The sequence below is a fragment of the Manis javanica genome, chromosome 3 (genome assembly GCF_040802235.1).
Source record: "Manis javanica isolate MJ-LG chromosome 3, MJ_LKY, whole genome shotgun sequence".
NCBI lineage: Eukaryota > Metazoa > Chordata > Mammalia > Pholidota > Manidae > Manis > Manis javanica.
Window position 1 is genome coordinate 31423435 of NC_133158.1, and position 18614 is coordinate 31442048.

Consider the following 18614-nt stretch of genomic DNA (forward strand, 5'->3'; position numbering starts at 1 on the left):
TAATTGAATGAATTAATGAATGGAGCAAAGGACTGAACCACTGGTCAAAGAAACTCTGGGCTGAAAAGGGGCAGAGGCTATACTAGCCCAGGAGGAATTAAGAGCACAAGTCCTTTACCTGGGGAATCTGAGTTTCTGAGCCTGGGGAATCTAGAAGCTTGTGTACATGTCTGTGTCTGTACACATTTGGTGGGAGGGGGAGCAGGTCCACAGCTGTCATCAGATTCTCAGAAGTGTCCATGGCCCCCAACTGTTGACAAGTTGCTGATCTAAACAGATGGAACAGGCAGTCCCCACTGAGAGGACATGAACAAGTAATTGGAGGAGAGAATGTGACAAAGGAGGGGACACGGAGTCCTACAGGGACCTTAAGGAGAGGGCACAGCCCCAGGACAGGAAGTCCTATAGACTATGAATGTATCACTGTTTCCTATAACAGCTTTTATGAGAGGAAACCCAGGGAAGATTTTGTTTCTTTCACTGACTTGATTTTTGCACAGAATCCATGGGCTGCAGGACCTCTTGGGTTCACTGGGTCCAATCTCCTGCCTCCAAGCAGAACTGGGATGATTCCAGACAAACCCCTGGGTCTCTCCTGCCCCAGACAGCTTCCCTCCCCTTGCCCTCAGCCTCCTCTCTTCTCCCCTTTTCTATCTTCTCCCATCCTATCCATGTCTACGAAAACTTAATTTTCCTCAAGAGCAGTGGTTTTCAGAAATGTGGGCCTTGGCCCATTGGTGAGTGTTGACATAATTTTAGAGGGTCATGACCAGCTTTCCAAAAAAATGAAATAAAGTATAGAAAATATTGAGTGCATCACACATAAAAGAATATTTCGCGAAACTTCCTGTTCTAACTCAATGCATACAGGGTTGTGATATCATATATATCTTTTTGTGGGTTATAATAAAAAATTATTGAAAAGCATTGATCTCAAGCATCATTGTAGGCACTTAACAGATACTTGCTGAATGGCCTGGCCCTTGTGGGGAGGTAGTGGGAGATGATGTAGGAGAATAGGCTATGTTAAGGGTTCATGTTTTAATGCTGCCCTGGAAAGCCCTTTGCTCCCAGTGAGAAGTTAGGGGGCTGTTACATTGCCCACCACTGTCACCCTTCTTGATTCTTTCCTCTCCTCACCTGGGCAGGTTGTATATGTCACCGCGACATTCCCCTATGTCATGCTTCTGATCCTCCTGATCCGCGGGCTCACGTTGCCAGGGGCAACCGAAGGCATCAAGTTCTACCTGTACCCTGACCTCTCCCGGCTCTCCGACCCACAGGTAAGCATTGCTTGCTGGATGCATAGTTGCCACCCGGGAGCCTTCTGCAGACCCCTGCCTCCAGCCACAGAGGCTCAATGCTGAGAGAGCACTTAGAAGCCTGCAGACCCCTTTTCACAATAATAATTTCCAATGCATAAATTAAATACATAGGAAATCAAAGGTATTGAAATACAACCACTAAAACAGTAAAAAAGACAAATTTATGACATAGTAATAATATATGTACTTCTTTATCAGTACATTAAATAGCAAGAGCCAGCAACGGGTCCAATAATTTCCACAATTTCAAAGCAGTGATGCACATAAATGATATTTGGACATATCTATTCTGTGATATGAAAGTGCCTGAGATTTCTACAGCCAACAATACTGTGGTCTGTTGCCTGTACTTATATTTGAAGGAAATGCTAAATTTCAGGTAGGGGTTAGTGAAAATAAAAACAATTTTTTTCCCCACCTAAGATCATGGGTCCTGCAGCTGGCATCTCAGGAGAGAAACCAGGTTTGAGATTGATTTTCTTTGTGGAGGTAGCTCACAGAAAGAAAATAATTGGTGAAAATTGGCTAACCTGTCAGCTATCTCTGGTGGCATTGGCTGTTCTAAACGGGCACTTTTAGCTTATGCCTAAACTCCTCTACGTGGGTGGTGGTGCTGTGTGCCTGGAGGTATGTGAGAGAAGAGATGAAAATAGGGCATCTTTACCAGCCCAGGAAGTTCTCAGGTTCACTATTTGTTGGAACCTGGGGAACTTTTGAGAATCCCAATTCCCAGAGCACAAGCCGGACCAATTAAATTAAACTCTCTAGGGGTGGGTCCCAGGTATCAGTACCTTTTAAAGGTCCCCAGGTGATAACCTGCTCAAAGATATTTGAGTGGCTGAGAAGGCACCCATTTTTCTGTTAAAACAAACAGATCATGTACTAGAATGTGGAATCTGTATTCAGTAGATCACTGAGGCTTGCAAGAAACTTCAAGTCCATGGTCTGTGGCTTCCAGCCAACCCCTGTTAGAACTTGGGTGGAAATGTTTATGAAGTTCTACTGAAAGCAATTCAAATGTATCTCTTTCCGGCGAATTACAGTGCATGGTGGAGTGAAAATGTGTGATCATTTCTGTCTCAGTTTGCCATTCCATGAGGGGCCCTGAGGCTCAGGGCTCTACCAGGTACCTGACAGCAGCATCCAGCATTGCAGGCAGAATCCCTAGGAAGAAGGAAATTAGCTCCTGACTGTTGGCCTCACCACCTCCAACCTCTGATGGCCAAAGGCTCAGTTGGAGAAACAATTTCAGAAACATATTTCCGGAATCACTGGTTTGTGTATTTTTGTTAGATCCACAAATTTCTGCCTTGATACAGGACAGATTTCCTGTCTCTCCTCTGCTCATGAGCTTCCTTATCCTGGTCTTCAAGGTCAAGAGCATCACCCAGAGTTTCCAAACCTGACTGAGCATCAGAACACCTTGGAACACATTAAAATGCAGTTTCAAGGGGTCTGAGAGGGCACCTAAATGGGTTCTTTTAGCTTATGCCTAAGCTCTGTATTATTCTGTTATTATTAAGCTTTAGAGGGGATTCTGGTGATCAGGAAAGTTTGGGAGAACCTGATCAACACCTACAACTTTAGCATTTCATCTACACATACACACATATGCACGAGCACACACACACACACACCACACACACAGAACAAAGGTGAGGCCAGGGGGTTCACCATTCACATCATCTACCCTAATGATCCCACCTCCCCACCATCTCCTTTTATGATGTGCCTTCCCGGGCAGCCCTTATCTTCAAGGCTGTGCTGTGGAACAGCTACTTGGAGTCGTGGCTAGCCCATTGCGCTGGGAGTCAAGACACTCATTCCCTCTGATTCTGCCGCTGATCCTGAGTGACCTGGGACAAGCTCCTCCTTTATTCCTCCTCTGTGCCTCAGTTTCCCCACCGATGACACAAAAGGGTTGAACTCAGTCAGTGGTTTTCTAAGTGGGTTTGAAGAGTCCTGAGTTTTCCATGACCATAGGAGGGCAAACTATGACTTGCAGGCCAAATTCAGCCCCCCTGCCCATTCTTATAAATTAAGTCTTATTGGAACACAGCCACATTATTTATTTGTTTACATATTGTCTGTGGCTGCTCAAAGGTATCACTCAAAGGAAGGGTTGAATAGTTGAGACAGAAGCCATATAACCCATGGTGTTGAGGGTCCCAAGCCCCCTCAACACATTTGGTAATTCACTAGAAGGGCTCACAGGATGCAGACATAGTTTCTCTCTCAGATATGACTTATTTCCATGGTCAGTGAGAGAAAAAGACGTATCAGGTGGAGTCTGGAGGAATCCACTGCAGGCTCCCCACATTCTCCTGCTTGGGGCACTGCAAAGAATGTGTTCCTTCTCTCAACATCAAATGTTGTCATGTGAGCAGTATCTCTGCCCAGAAGAGACTGCTTGGGATCCAGAGTCCAGGCTGCTAACGGGTCATTTTGTTACATGAATAGGTACTTTCCACCCACGTGATCAGTCACCGTCCTTGGAATTCCTGACTTCCAGAAGGAAAGCAAGTGCTCACCATAAATTGCATTGCTTGTACAAACAGTCCAGGCAGCCTGGCACAGCAGAATTCAGTACCTCTGGTATAGAAAACAACAGTATCTCTTAGTACCACAGGGAACTTCAAAGTCCCCAGATACCCAGTCAAGAGCCAACACTGCAAGCAGGTCCTACTGGACAGCAACTTCAGGCCTGCCATGGTAACTCTTGCCTGCGTACCTGCAAAACCTAAAATATATACTATTTCTAGAAGAACTTTGCTGACTCCTGAGCTGGAGAACTCTCAGATGCCCGTGAGGGGAGATTCAATGGGCTCTGAACCCCAGCTCCATCCATGTCACCCTCTACTGCCACCAGCCTGGTCCAGGCCACCGCCATTTCCCACTTGACAACTACAGGAGCCTCCTAACTGGTCTTCCAGAAATGTCTCTTGACCCCTGTAGGCCACTCTCCACATAGCAGCAGTGAGATCTTTTTGAAATATAAACCTGACAGATTTCTTTGCTTAAATCCCTTCTGGAGTTCCCTGTGGTCTTTTGGGATAAGATCCAAACAGTGAGGCCTTTAAGGTCCTCTTTGACCTGCCTCCTTACTGCATGGCCCCCCTTTCAGTTCATTCCAGACAGTGGCCCCCTTTTTGCCTCAGCACCTTGCCACGTGCTGTTTCTCTGCTGCAACACTTCCTCTTTCTTGCCTGCACCCTCCTTCCCCACCTTGTTTGATGAACACCCATTGTTCCTTTAGGACTCAGTTTAAATATTACTTTGCCAGGCACATCTGTCCCAACTGCCAGCCAGGCACACCCCCACTCCCCCAGTATTCTGTACTTATTTTCCAAAGTACTTATTATATTTATAGTGAAATATTCAGATCGATAGGTAGATTCATACATACATACATACATACATAGATGATAGATAGACAGACAGACATATAGGCGGATTAATGGATAATAGACAGGCAGACAGGTAGGTAAATAGATAGACAGGTAGGTAGGTAGGTAGATATGTGTTGCATGTATGATTTATTTAATGCCCATTCATTTGCTCCAGAGATATTTACTGAATGCCTGCTCCATATCAGAGGTTATTATAGGTACTGGGATATATAGTATATATAGTAGTGGACAGTGGAGAAGACAGTGATCCCTGCCCCTGGCATTTATAATCTAGCAGGGGAGGAAGGCAGTAAACAGAAATAAAAAGTAAAACATGGTGACAAGAAAGATGGAGACAAAGTATGGCATTGGAGAGGGAGGGTGGGGGCTAGGGAGGACTGTGATTTCCACAGGGTAGCCCCGGAGGACCTCGCTGGGAAGACAGCTTGGAAGCAATGTTTGTATCAGTCTTGTCTACCACTGTGTCCCAGCCCCTGGCTAGTCCAGTTCCTGGTACAGAGGAGGTGCTCAAAAAATATTTATGAATGAATATAAGAGCTAGACCTATTTTAACTTTTGAAGAAAGGTTCTGTTGCTTTAGCAAAGTCTAAAGACCTCCAGCCCACCAGATCTTTGGACTGTTATGTTCTTTATTCTCTATCAGTAATGGCAAAGAAGTGTGTATATGTGTGTGTGTCTCCAAAAAGCAACAGTGAGAACTGATTGTCTGGGGCAGAGATAAGGGTAGTGTCCTCAAGAGGGAAAGGAAAACAAAACTCTATTCACCTGGCAGTTTTTGGAAGCTGGGGTGTTGCAGGAAGGCCTCAGCAGGTTGGAAAGGGCAGTGGGAGCAGCCCTGGGCGTGCTCTCAATATGCTCTGGGGGCTCAAAGGCTGGTGGCCAAAAGTACAGTCACATCAAGTCTGCAGAGAGGTCTCGACGACTCCTCCAACTTTGGAGGCTGGCATACCCCTTTGGTTTGTCTCGACATGCTGAGGGAAGGCAGCCTGTGAGCAGGTCGTTAGAATCGCAGTACCCCAGCTAGAATGCCCACTTGACAGAGAGTTCAGGCCAGAGAGGCTGAGCTACTTGCCTGTGAACATACAGCAGCTTAGAATTTAGAGCCCAGAGTTCCTGGGTTTGGGGCAGCAGAATTCTTAAATGAAGGAAGGTTAGATCTGAAGAAGGAATTAACAGACCCACATCACTCAATGCCAAACAGTTCCCATTTATGCCCACCCCAAACTGTAAAGAATCAGGAAGGTGCTGGTTTCAATTACTGTTTCCTCTTACTGGTGGCATAGCCTTTAGCAAGGCTCCTCACCTCTCTGGGACCGAGTCCCCCTTCCCTAGAATGAGGACCACCGGTTGTACTTGTCTGCCCCATCAGGTACCTGTGAAGGTCAAGTAAGATGACTCAGTTGGTGGGAGAATGTTTTCTTCTTTTTACAAGTATTTAATTATTTTAATAGACAAAAACCCAGGACATCAATTGACCACATTAAAACCATGACTTCAGAGTTATTATTATTGCTAGAATGAGGCTGTTTGTATGTGCAAGCACACACACACACACATATATATATATATAATACAAATATATGATAAAAATCAAAGTTAATTTAAAAGGAAATTAAAGGTTAGGATGTAGCTGGGGCTGGAAAAACTTCTGGGATGTTTGTATGTCAGCTAGCTACGTGGTCCCTCTGGAGACAAATGAGGCATGGCTCTCAAAATTAGACAAGGGAGATCAGGAGCACTGCTGACTGGATGTATTTTATCAGGAAATCAGTAAAAGACTCAGTCTCATCTCTCTTGGTAGTGGTGTTCTCCTTTTATCAAGTCCAGATTTGGAGGGATTTTTTTTTCTGAATAATGATCCTTAGTTTCCCATTTGCACTTCAAATTGTACCAAGAAGGAAAGTTCCCTTTTCTTCCTAGTGTGAACACCCTTCTTTCTTGGGAATGATGTAGAAGTTGCAGTGTTCAGGCCTCTTGCAGCTCTGAGGGACTGAAGGGTTGATTCTGAAACTACCAGCATCCCTCCTGTGGGTGGAGACATGAGAGGATGATGGGGAAGGAGAAGCCAGGGAGGTCAGAGGGTGGGCTGCAGGACACATTCAGATCGCTGGTCTTGAATCCCCGTTGGTGCTCTGGCTGCTCCACCTAGCCCCTGAAGTGTGCAGCATGGTCTCAGGTAGACGAAAGGCCAGCAGTTGGTGAAATGAGCATCGACTGGGTCCCCTCTGGGATAACAACTGTCCTGTGACAGAGCCCAGCAAAGCTTGCCTCAGTTTATGCCATTAATATTTACTGCATGCCTAGTGTGCCAGGCTCTCAGTATGCAGAATGAATAAGACCCCTCTTGTCCCTGGGGAGCCCACAGTCTAGTAGAAGAGGACAGAGTTTCACCACTGTTGGCTTGGTGGGGGGGTTCTCTCCCTTTAAGAAGTAGGAAGTGGGGTTACAGGAAATCATAGTTTCTCATCCTTCATTTCTGTCTGTTGAGAAGAATGTGGCAACTTGTTATTGGTAATGATCCTTGTGCCAAAGACTGAGACTAACTCATGCCTTTTGTATGTTCCAGCAGATAGAAAGTCACTTTCCCTCCCTTGCCTCCCCAGGGCTTATGAGGGTGGCAGTGTCAGAGGAGGTCTGACAGCTGATGCTCTAGGCTCCATGGTCCTGAGCTGCCTTCTGTCTCCTGCAGCTGAGGGGCCAGCCCTGTCCCTGTGCTCCAATAATACCTGTAAGGGTTGCACATTATCATCAGAGCTTTACTTCTCTGCAAACATACTTGGGGTTTTGTGAAGTCTGGGGCCTGGGGTGGGAGAGGCAGTGCCATTGCAGGTCAGCAGCAGGAGGAGAGACAGTGACCCACATCCTGTGGAACCAATCCATGATCCAGGAGCTCCATTAATTCCAGGCCAGGCCCAGTTCCCAGACCCTACTACTTACAAGGGGCTCAGACACGCCTGTTTGCTGTGTCATTTACATTTCTAAAGGGACATGGGGATGTCTGACTGGTGCAAAGCTCTGGACCCCAGCTCCTGGGGCCTATACAAGGGAAAACTCCCTTTGAGGGGCCCTTCTGGCCCTCTGGGCTTGTGTAGCATGGATTACACATGGAGACTGATTAAGCTGAACTGGGTGGGTGGGCACACTCATAGGCAGCCCCCTCTTGTCCCCCTGCCAGTGACAGGAGAGAATGCCAGAAGGCACAGGAGAGAGCTCTGCTGCAGGGAGCCTGGGGGAGAAGATCACCTTCCTCATAGGGTAACTGAGGTCAAACAAGAGCCTGGAAGATTGTTCTAGTCTCTAAAGGGCTGTGTGCCCTGCAGCTGTGGACCCCTAGAGGGGTCCCTGACCACGTGATCGCACCCTCCCTCTTCCCTCTTACATCCTGCCCACCTTCCTGGCTATGGTTTTTCTCCTGCAACTCTTGCCTGCATCTCAAACACCGTCTGTTTTGTATCTCCGCCCTCCGCTCACTAGAATGTAAGCTCCATCAGGGCAGAGAATTGATGCATTACATTCACCGTTAGTTCTCCAGCCCCTAGAAACCCTGCCAGCCAACAGTAAGAGTTCGGTAAGTATTGTGTGAATGAATTGAACAAATGAATGAAGGACAATTTCAGGCAGAGCCTGTGTGACTTCGTGTGATGGTGACATAACACTGAAAGGTGTGGATATGCTCTCCAGAGGGAGGGGGTTTTCCGTACTGTGGAATCTAGTACCCAGGGAAGGAAGTCTGAGTCACCCTCCTGCTGTCAACCAGCTGGGTGGTCTTCAGCTTGTGCCTTTCCTCTGTGGACTCAGGGTTCTCACCTGTCTGTTGCTGGGGTAAGACTACCTACCATGAAGGGTAGCTGTGAAGCAAGCATGTGCCTGAATACAAAAGCACGTCTAGTTCCCATTTTTGGTGCCCAGCCCAGGCCTGACACGCAGTAGGGCTCCAGGAACACCAGCAGTGTTCCTCATTTTGCCTCCATGTCTCTGACTCTAGGCAGGATGATGAGTTGGAGCCCCACAGCCCACAGGGGAGGCTTTGAACTCAGAACCAAATGCCTTTATTGTGGATCCAGTAAATTAAGTTTCTCGTCAAGAATTGAAGTGAAACAGCAGCTTTCTGCCTTTGTCCCCTGGCAATTTGCATTCCGTGGTCTGTTATAACTTTCTAAACATCTATTTGTCTTCACTGTCAGCCCTGTGTTCTCTCTGAAGGGGAAGTGCTCCACTTCACTTTTTCCTCCTCAAATTTTTATTTTGTGCTTTTTCAGTCTTTGGGGAGCAGAGGGGCTCTTGCAGGAAATCACATTTTCCCTGCCCCAGATTCCTGCCACTCTCACTCTTCATTGTGTTTCAAGTGTGTGTTTTCAGGGCAAGAACAGAAAGGCCTGTCACAGATCCAAATCGCGGGGTCTGCTTTCCCAGGGAGAGCACAAGTTGCCCAAGTCGTCCTCCTCTATGGGGGGACTGGAGCCTGCAGCAAAGGTGTCCAAATCTTTGGAGTGGGGTATAAAGCTCAAACAGTGAGAGCACCTCAGAACCCCAATTCTCCACCAGCCGACCCCATAGAAGTCAAATCAGGGACAGCAAGACCCTCTTTTAAGACTTTACTGGATGAACCTCGTGGATGTGACTGTGGAATTGCTGCCACCTGGTGGCAGTGTGCTGAGTCTAGGCAAGGACCCAAGGAAAAAGAGGCTTCTTGCTGCTTAGACTTTCAAACCAAAATGTATGTAGCGACATCAACTTAGAGACCTTGGATATGTTTTTGAAAATATTGCAAACAAGTCTACACCCTGGGACTGAAAATCTCTCAAGGTTCCCTTTTGGCATATTTGATTTTGGGTTAAGGTCACTGTTCTAATAGCACTGGTTTGTTGTCCACTCAGTACCAGGCACTAGAGATGCAGAAGCTGATCGCACAGTCCCTTGGCAGGGACACATAATTCAGTGATAACAGTGGTGAAGGGCTGTATGGGTTGAAATTCACCTGACCTGACATGGGTGTGCTCCTTCCAGTCACCAGTTAAACTCAAGAATTAGAGATGTGTTACTGATCTGACATCATGTGCTTTTAAAGGAAGGCAGTGAATGTTTCTTCTTTTGACTGCTTGAAATTCCTTAAGAGTTTCTGGTCTGTGGGATCATAATTCTTATCTACTCCGTTGAGATTCTGCACACCACTGACACCTCATTAAATCCTTTCAGCCACAGGTTTACTCACAGTGAAGCTTTCTGATTATTAGTTCTCAGCTGTTTCAGTAGCATCTTACTAACCTGCAGTCTCAGTGGTTGAAAAGCTGCTTCGATTCCCTTAAGAGTGATAATACTAGTTATCAGTTCTTAACAGCTGACTTTACGCCATATATTGTGCTTTACAAACCTGTCATTTAATTTATCCAGTTAACTCAATCAACAAATAGTTATCGAAAATAGTTTTGTTCTAGACCCAGAGGATAAATGCTGTAAGTACCTTGCATTCTCATGAACTATCGATAGAAACTAAAGTCCTATGACCATAAGAAAGGTTCTATCTTATAGGACATGAGAATTTAAAAGCCTGTGTCCTAAAGGGTTTTCAGATGAGGAAACTGAGGCTACAAGAGGTTAAAACACTTGCTTGTGCTTATACAGCTAGCATGTCAGGTGAGTCTGACCTGGCCACATAAAAGGTGCAGTGCTGGAACTCTCTGTTATATCTGGTTTTTCTAGTCTGGCTCTGACTCTGCCTAGCACTGGGGTGTCAATCATAGCCCTGGAGTCTTTGAGAGTCCCAGACCTATGTGACTACTTTGCAAGGATTCCAGAATCTCAGCATTTATCCCCTACCCACTGCAGGAATCTCCTCTGAAGTTACCTGATCAGTTTCCTCCTATTCCAAGGAAATCCCTCACCTTCACTTTGGGACAACTTTTTGCTCACCTGGTTCCTAATGTTCAGACATTCACTCATTCTTTCATTTGCTTATTCTTTCTTGACTCATCTGCTCTAATTTATGCCCCACTTTGAGAGCATCCACCAGGGCTGAGTATACAAATTTAAGAGCAGCCTAAACAACTAAAGCACAAGCCCAGCCTCTTCTGGGTTAATCTAATTGCCTCTAAGGTGGGCTCCCTTTCTCATGCAGCAGACTGAGGGAGCTTTGAAAAAGGAATCCTGGATCATGCAACTTCCTGGCATTGTTCTTTAAATGCTTTTCCTTTAATTCTTTGAATATATTTATAATAGCTGCTTTAAAGTCTGCTAAATCTAACATCTTTTTTCCCTACAGAATGGATATTTTTGTGTTTCTTTGCATGTCTGAGTTTTAGAGAGATTAATGTGGATTGTGAGTAAATATCATGGGTATACTATGTTATAGATGTTCTAGATTCTGTTGTCTTCCTCTGGAGAGTGTTGGTTTTTATTTTAATAGTAACTCAGTTACTGGCTGACAGCTTAAAGTTAGGTAGACTCAGCTTTGTGTTTTCTTAGTTTGGATCTGTGGAAATCCCAAGCTGTTTTCCAAGGTCCTCTAACTTTATAGGACTTAATTGGATTCTAGGCTCTGCCTGTCTTCTCTGTAGATCTTGTCAGGGCTTGACTTCAGGCTATATTAGGATGGATCTAGAGTAGTTCTTACTCTAGAGTAATGGTTCTCACCCAGGGAAATTTTGCCTCCCAGGAGACATTTTGACAAATGATGTCTGGAAACTGTTGATTGTCACAACTGATGGTGCTACTGGCCATCCTATAATGCACAGGAAAGCCACCACAACAAAGAATATGGGACCCAAAATATACATGGTGCCATGGTGAAGAAACTCTGTCTAAGGGCATGGTTCTTGCTCCTAAGGTGATATCTTTCTGTGCCTCAGCTAGGTACCAAGGGTAAATATTTGGTGTTAATCAGATCTGTCCACTCTTGTAGGGCAGGAACCCCAGTTCCCTGGCCCTGCTTTTCCCCCCACAGTGTCCAACTGCCAGTGTCTGTTCCTACTCTCAACCCTGTAGCAGCCCTATCTGGAAACCCTTGGGTGGTCTCTACCCTGGATATTTCCAGCCCAGCCCTTAGCCACAGCCTTTCAGGGAACCTCCACATGGACATCTGGGGCCCCACTCTGTACAGCTGCCCCTTACTACTCACTATAGCTTCCAGCACTTCGAGCTGTCCCACACTCTGACTCTGCCCCCTTGGCCCAGTGAAACTGTGTGCTCTGCTCAGACTTTAGCTCTCTGTGCTGTGGTCAAAAAATTGTTCCCAGATGGAAGACTGGGCAAAACACCTTTGAGAGTTCCTATCTCTCAGGGATGGCAGTCTCACCCTGCATGTTATCCAATGCCCAAAACAGTTGCCTCCTATATTTTGATTGCTTTGTTAATTGCTTATGGCAGGAAGGCTAGGCTGATTCTGGTCACACACAAGTCTGATTTTTCCCACTTACAACCCCCCAAAAGCTTCCCTTGCACTAGGATTAAAACCCATGTTACTCATCATGACCAAGGCCAAGAAGCCCTCCATGAACTGATCCCATCTCCCACATGGCCTTCGGCATCCCAGGCTCTTCTGGATCATGGTTCTCTCAGATGTTCCCACCCTAGCTCCCATTCACCATGTAGGTCTCAGCTCCAAAGTCGGGTCATGTCTGACCAGCTGAGCTGAAACACTGCCCCCACTCCCCACAACCCCAGGACTTTAACAAAGCCCCTATTTCATTTTATTCACAGGGTTGATGGCCATCTGAGGCTGATGGCTCATGCATTTATTTGTTGTGTGCTCACTGTTAGTTTCCCCAGTTAGAATGTCAGCTCTGTGTAAGCAAAGAACTCACTTCTCTTGGCTATTGTGGGCTTCCTTGCATCTGGCACAGAGCCTGGTACCTGTTAGGCTTCTAGTCAATACTGGGTATATGGGTATGTGAGTGAATGGATGGGTGAGTAGGTTGGGGTGCATGGATGCCACATGGTGGCTTAGGTAAAGACTGCCAACAGAGAAGAACAAAATTATTTCCAATTGCATGTCCCAGAGAAGACTTTATTAAACAGGTAGCCATTGATTTGATCCTTGAATGATGGGGAAAGGAGGGCTGTTTAGAGATAAGCAAAGACGAGAAGTGGGAAAGTCTACCTACATGAGGGAAATGGTCAGTAGTTCATTGTGGCCACACGACAGTATTTGTAACAAGGAATCATAAGAAATAAGGTTGAGACAGTAGGCTAGGGCCTCTTCCTTGGGAACCTTGGGTGCCAAGCCCAAACACTTCATTCAGTGTTCATTAGGGAGCTGTTCAATGTTTTTGGGCAAGAGATTGGCTGGCATGAAAAAAGCTGTAGCTTCAGAAGATTACTCAGGCAAGAGAGGCTGAGCAGAGCTTGGCAGCAGAGAATTTTGCAGTCAAATACAGCTGCATTTGAATGCCTGTCTCTCATTCATCCACTATGTGACTTGCCCTCTCTGAGCCTCAGTTTCCTCTCTAGCAAGCTTTTAGTGGGAGTGGCCTAATCTTTTACTTGTCTCCTATACCCTCGTAGTTGTGGTAAGGTTAGATGAAACAGCTCATATAAACTTCTCCAGATGCATTGAAAGAACAAGAAAATAGAGTAGAGAAAGAAGAGGAGACACATCAAATGACATTGATTTTGGGGGGAAAGCCTTTTCAGATTGGCTTCTTTCACCTGGTAAGGTGCATTTAAGGTATACGCGTGTCTTTTTGTGGCTTGATAGCTCCCTTCTTTTTATCTTTGAATAATAGTTCATTGTCTGGATGTACCACAGTTTATCCATTCACTTATTGATGGATATCTTGGGTACCTCCAAGTTTGGCTGTTATGAGTGAAGCTGCTGTGAGCATTTGTGAGCAGGTGTTCCATTAAACATGTTTCTCTTAAAGAGCCAATCTACCCCCAATAACTGAGATCCCTAATGTTGAGCCTTCAACCAGAACTGTGGGTATAGAGTGAGGGTTACCATCAAACTGCTTGGATTTGAATCATGGCTCATCTGCTTACTAACTGTAACCTCAGGCAAATGGCTTACCTCGCTATGCCTTGGTTTCCTCATCTGTAAAAAGGGTTGTTGTGAGGATTAAATGCTTATTCATGATGTGCATAGCATCATGTCCAGCACATAATACATGCTCAATAAATGGTAGTTATTCCTTCCTTTAAGAGAAGAATATGGCTTTAATTTTATTTTCTTGACCAAAACCTAAGGTATTTTTACAGCTCTGTTTATCATGAACTGATTTAACTGGTCCTGCTCTCAGACAGTTTTTTCTTAAAAGCCTATGGAAAACAGATTTGGCAAAAAGAGAAGATACAAATATTAATGGAAACTGTTATTAGTGCTAGCTGTCATTACACATTTAGGCAGAGCTAACTGACACTTCAAAACAACTGTCCTAAAACCTTAATCTCAAAGTGTGGTGCCCAGACCACCAGGAGCATCGGCCTTATTTGGAAGGTTGTTAGAAATGCACACTCTCAGGCTCCACCCCAAATCTGCCCCATCATGGTCTGAATTTCAACAATGTCTGTTGCTGGTTTGTATACACATGAGCATTTGAGGAGCATTGGTCTGAGACAGCACTCAGGGAAGGCTGAAACCTGTCTGACACAATATTGAGAGCTGTGGTCAGAAGGGGCAGAGGGGCTGGAGCCAAGTTAGCTAAGCAGGAAGCATTTCCTGGGTGTTGGGGCTACCCACCTGACTATACTCTCACATTCCCAGGTAAGAAGGTGGAACAGATCACTCCAGGGATTCCTACAAAGGGGTCCAGTCATCTGGGGAACCTGGGAATGGAATGGGTCCCTTCAGGGACTGCCTACCCTCTAAACTGTACTGTCCAGTGCAGGAGCCACCAGCCACATCTAGCTATTTAAACTTAAAGTAATTCTAATTAAAGTTCAGTTTCTCAGTTTCACTAGTCAGATTTCAGGTGCTCAGATGCACATGTCGCCAGGAGCTGCCTTGTTGAACAGAACAGACAGAGAACATTTCTATCATTGTAGAAAATTCTGTTGGACAGTAGTGCTCTAGAGGGAAAATGAGGCAAGAAGCAGGATGGTCTGTGGAAACAGAAACTCAGATTGCACTAGGCAGTCGGAAATGGAGCAGCCACCCTGGCTTTCTGAAGGTGTGCTGTCAGTATTGTGAGTTTCCTTCCTGTACCCCTTCGGGGCCATATTATTTTCAGAAGAGTTCAAAGAATGCTCACTAAAGAATCAGGACCAGAACTGTGGCCACAGTTGTCTTGGGCAGAAAGTACTGCAACTGGAGGGCCATTCTCTGAAGTGCTGAGAAGGCTGCGGTAGCTGCACATACAGCAGCTGCAGGCTGGGAGGAAAGGGTCTTTCCTTGAGTACAATGTAAAGATGGAAGACGTGAGTGCTGAGTTAGAGTATCAGTTAACTAGCTTCATCCACTTCCTGAAGAAAAAAATACCATAAGACACAAATTTCCCTACAAATCCTACACTCTCCCCATCATCCTTGTTATTGTTAATTGCCTCCTTTTGAATACTGTCTTATTGCTTTTTTTGAGTTGATTCTTACCTGATTTTACAATGTATTTTCCAGTTTCTTGCTCATTATTTTCACTGCTTTTTACTGGATTAAATTTTCTTCTTGCTGAAGTCCTCTAGTATTTCTTTCAGCAAGGCCTGTGGGAACAAAGCTCTCTTAGTCTGTAGATGTCTGAAGAGATACTTATTTCACTATTACTCTTGAATGGTAGTTTAGCTGGTTATGGAATTCTGGGGTAATCATTAAAATTACAGTTTAAACTTGGGGGCCCACATTGCAGGAGCAGTGCGTGGTCACACCCATACCTGGCAGTCCCACATTGAGTCCTGGCTGAAGGGGCGTTTTCTAACATGTCATTCCCTATAGGACAATCCTTTTCTGGCTCCTAGCTTTTTGAAGTAGGCCCACTTAGCGCTCAGTCATGTCCAGAGTCTGCAATCTCAACTCTGTCTTTGGAAAGGAAGTTAATCTTCAGTTTCTTGGTCTCCTATCTGTTTAGGTATCTCCACGGGTTGCTACGCCTAGTCTTCCTCCTCATCTTTCAGCTCTGGCTTCTCTCATTTCTGGCACCTGGAAGAATTTTCTATCTTCCCTTCAGGCCATGCTATGAATTTAAAATGGCTATTATATTTCATAATTAGGTATTTTCTGTATCTCCCATAAATATATTTACTCCTCAGTATTTGCTTCTCTCCGTCTGTCAGTCTTCAATATGACACACTGAGTGTTCAGGCAGCGCATTAATATTAAGGGACTTAGTCCTTAATCATTCACACTTAATTCAATAGCTCAATTTTATTTAAAATCATGTTGTTGTGATGATTTCATATTTCACACTATCCATGAATGTATTGTGTGACAGTAAATTTGCTTCTAGTACATGGAGTAAAATCAAGTTCATGAAGGTATTTGACAAAAAGCCCCATGTAATTAACTTATTTGCTCTTTTAAAAAGTTTGAGAGTCAATGTCTAGGCTTACTTTCTTCTTTGTGGATGAGTAGCTGAGTCCAAGGGAGTGGACATGACTTACCCAAGGCCACACCTGGTGAAGAACTGGACAAGAATGAAGAACCTCCCGTTGAAACATCTGCCATCTTCCCAATCCTTTGAATCTGTTTTCTCATCTGTTAGACTGGACATGGAATCAGGTCCTGACTCACTAGCTTGTAACTTTGGGCAGATTGCTTAACCTCTCTGGCTTCCATCTTAACAAGCTCTATCCTCTCTACTGCAAATGCTGCCAAGAGTATCAATCAAGCTGACATATACAACAGAGCTCTGAGAAATACAAGGGCTGCAGAAAGGTGCGTGCATTTCTTATCATTAAGATGCTGCGCCTGCCTCCTGCAACACCTCCTTGGTTAGGAAGTAATAGGCTTTGCACATGCAATGTATTGTGATGCTTTCTGACCCGGCACAGGTTGGAGCAAGGAGAACAAGGATTTCTTCTGTCTTAAGCATCAAATGATGAGACTTTGTTACATCTTAGTTTGCTGGGATGGTGACATTTGATGTTTTTCTCTGTGAAAACTCATCGGTGTGTGAATCTCATGTTATACTTCCCTCACTTCTCATATGTAAGCCAAGTGCTGGAAAGCCCTGCAGGGCAATGCCAAGTCCGCGTGATGTTCACAGAGGTCAAACATAGCTCCATCTCTTAATTAGAGCCGTCGAGGTGTTCTGAATGTTAGAGGTAAGTGAGTACAGTTCAGCATCTGGTGTTCTAAGGGCCTTAGTCTTTGCATTTCCCACCCTCTTGTGCCCCAGCAGACAGTGTTGCATAGTGGGAAACTCTCAGGCTCAGGATCAGGGAACCCAGCTCCATCACTGACCTTGAACAGACATTGTCCCTCCTTGTGCCAGAGTTCCCTCAGCCATAAAATTAGGGTGTCAAGTAAAATCATTGATTTCCCATCTTTTCACTATCTATAGCCCTTTCCTTTTCTCCCCCTCACCTTTTGACCCATGCCCATGGGCTGCTCATGCTGACAGGAAGTTCCTATAAGCAGTTGTACATGGTGGGGTTAATAAAAGGTGGTATAGCCCAGGAATTATTCTCGAAAATGTCCTCTGCAAAAATGACACCCAGAGAGATGAGATGATTTATCTGCGGTCATGTGAATGTTTTTATATTATAAATCACCCACATGTCTCTAAGATTATAGATGACAGTGCATTTAGCTTTCTCAAGGCCATGAGAGTAAGTGGGGAAAGGTCAGATGAATGTTCTTCAAAGCAAGGATGTGGTTAACATCTCCGGGGAGATAATCTAAGCTATTCTTGATCACCACCTAAAACTACCCTTCCAGAAGGACAACATGTTATTTAACCATATAGCTCCCATGGTGGCTTGCATATTACCCAGCACATAGTAAGTTCCTACTAAATGCTCACTGTAGAATGTGATTATCATACCAGCACTGTACTCCTGACTGGGACAGTGGTACCATGATAACTGTTTATACCTCAAGATAGGTGACAAAGTGGAGGAGACACAAAGTGGAAGGGAAAGAAAGGGTTCTGTAAGATAGACAAGTGAGGAAAAGAAATTACAGACATTAATGAAATTACAGAAATTAGTACATGCCCCCAAATAGAGAACGAATCCATGCAGCTGTGCAAAGGGCATCTGAAGGATGCGTACCTGGACATTCTCACTCTTGTTCTTGAATTATTTCAAGAATAATTCCTGGGCTCTGCCACCTTTTATTAACCCCACCATGTACAACTGCTTATAGGAACTTCCTGTCAGCATGAGAAGCCCATGGGCATAGGTCAAAAGGTGAGGGGGAGAAAAGGTCAAAAGGTGGCTGAGAATGAGGCTTAAGAACGCAGATAAATCCTTGAATTGCAGCTGGAAGACTTAAGGAACTCAGCAGTGTTTTTAATCATTGAGGTTATGTCAAGAAGGAGATAATGGAATCCCAGAAAACTCCCGGGTTTTCTGGTTGGAGACTGACCCTGGCTTTGGCTCCAGCTGTCACTGGGTATAGGAGAGGGATTTCCTCATTTTAACCCCCACTGAGGTAGGCATGAGTTACTGGCAACAGAGCATCCGTCTGCTCTATGATGTACCCCTGGGAAGTGTTTCTTTTCCCTATTTGCAGATATGACTCATCTTCCGAGGGAGCCCGCCAGTTCCCGCTACAGGGTGAGGAGCATCCCCTCTGTCACCTGGTTGGTTCTGCCTGCACAGGGGACACCCACGCACCCACCACCTAGATCCCACCCCTGACGTTTTTTTATGTCTGCTTCATCACAGACCTTTCCAAGCCTTCTATCCTTTTTACTTTTTTGATACATTTCAAAGTAAGTTGGAGACATTGGCACACTTCACCCCCTAAACACTTCAATATTCATGTCTTGATTTATTTCTATAATGATCGT

At 45.1% G+C, this 18614-nt stretch overlaps 1 protein-coding gene across 1 annotated transcript in view; it reads left to right on the forward strand.

Moving 5' to 3' along the window:
• Positions 1–18614, forward strand: part of SLC6A11 (solute carrier family 6 member 11) — a 122859-nt gene that overhangs the window by 53802 nt on the left and 50443 nt on the right. The window contains exon 6 of the mRNA XM_017678281.3: positions 1149–1283. Within this exon, the coding sequence (XP_017533770.2) occupies positions 1149–1283 (135 nt within the window). The remainder of the gene's footprint in view (positions 1–1148; positions 1284–18614) is intronic.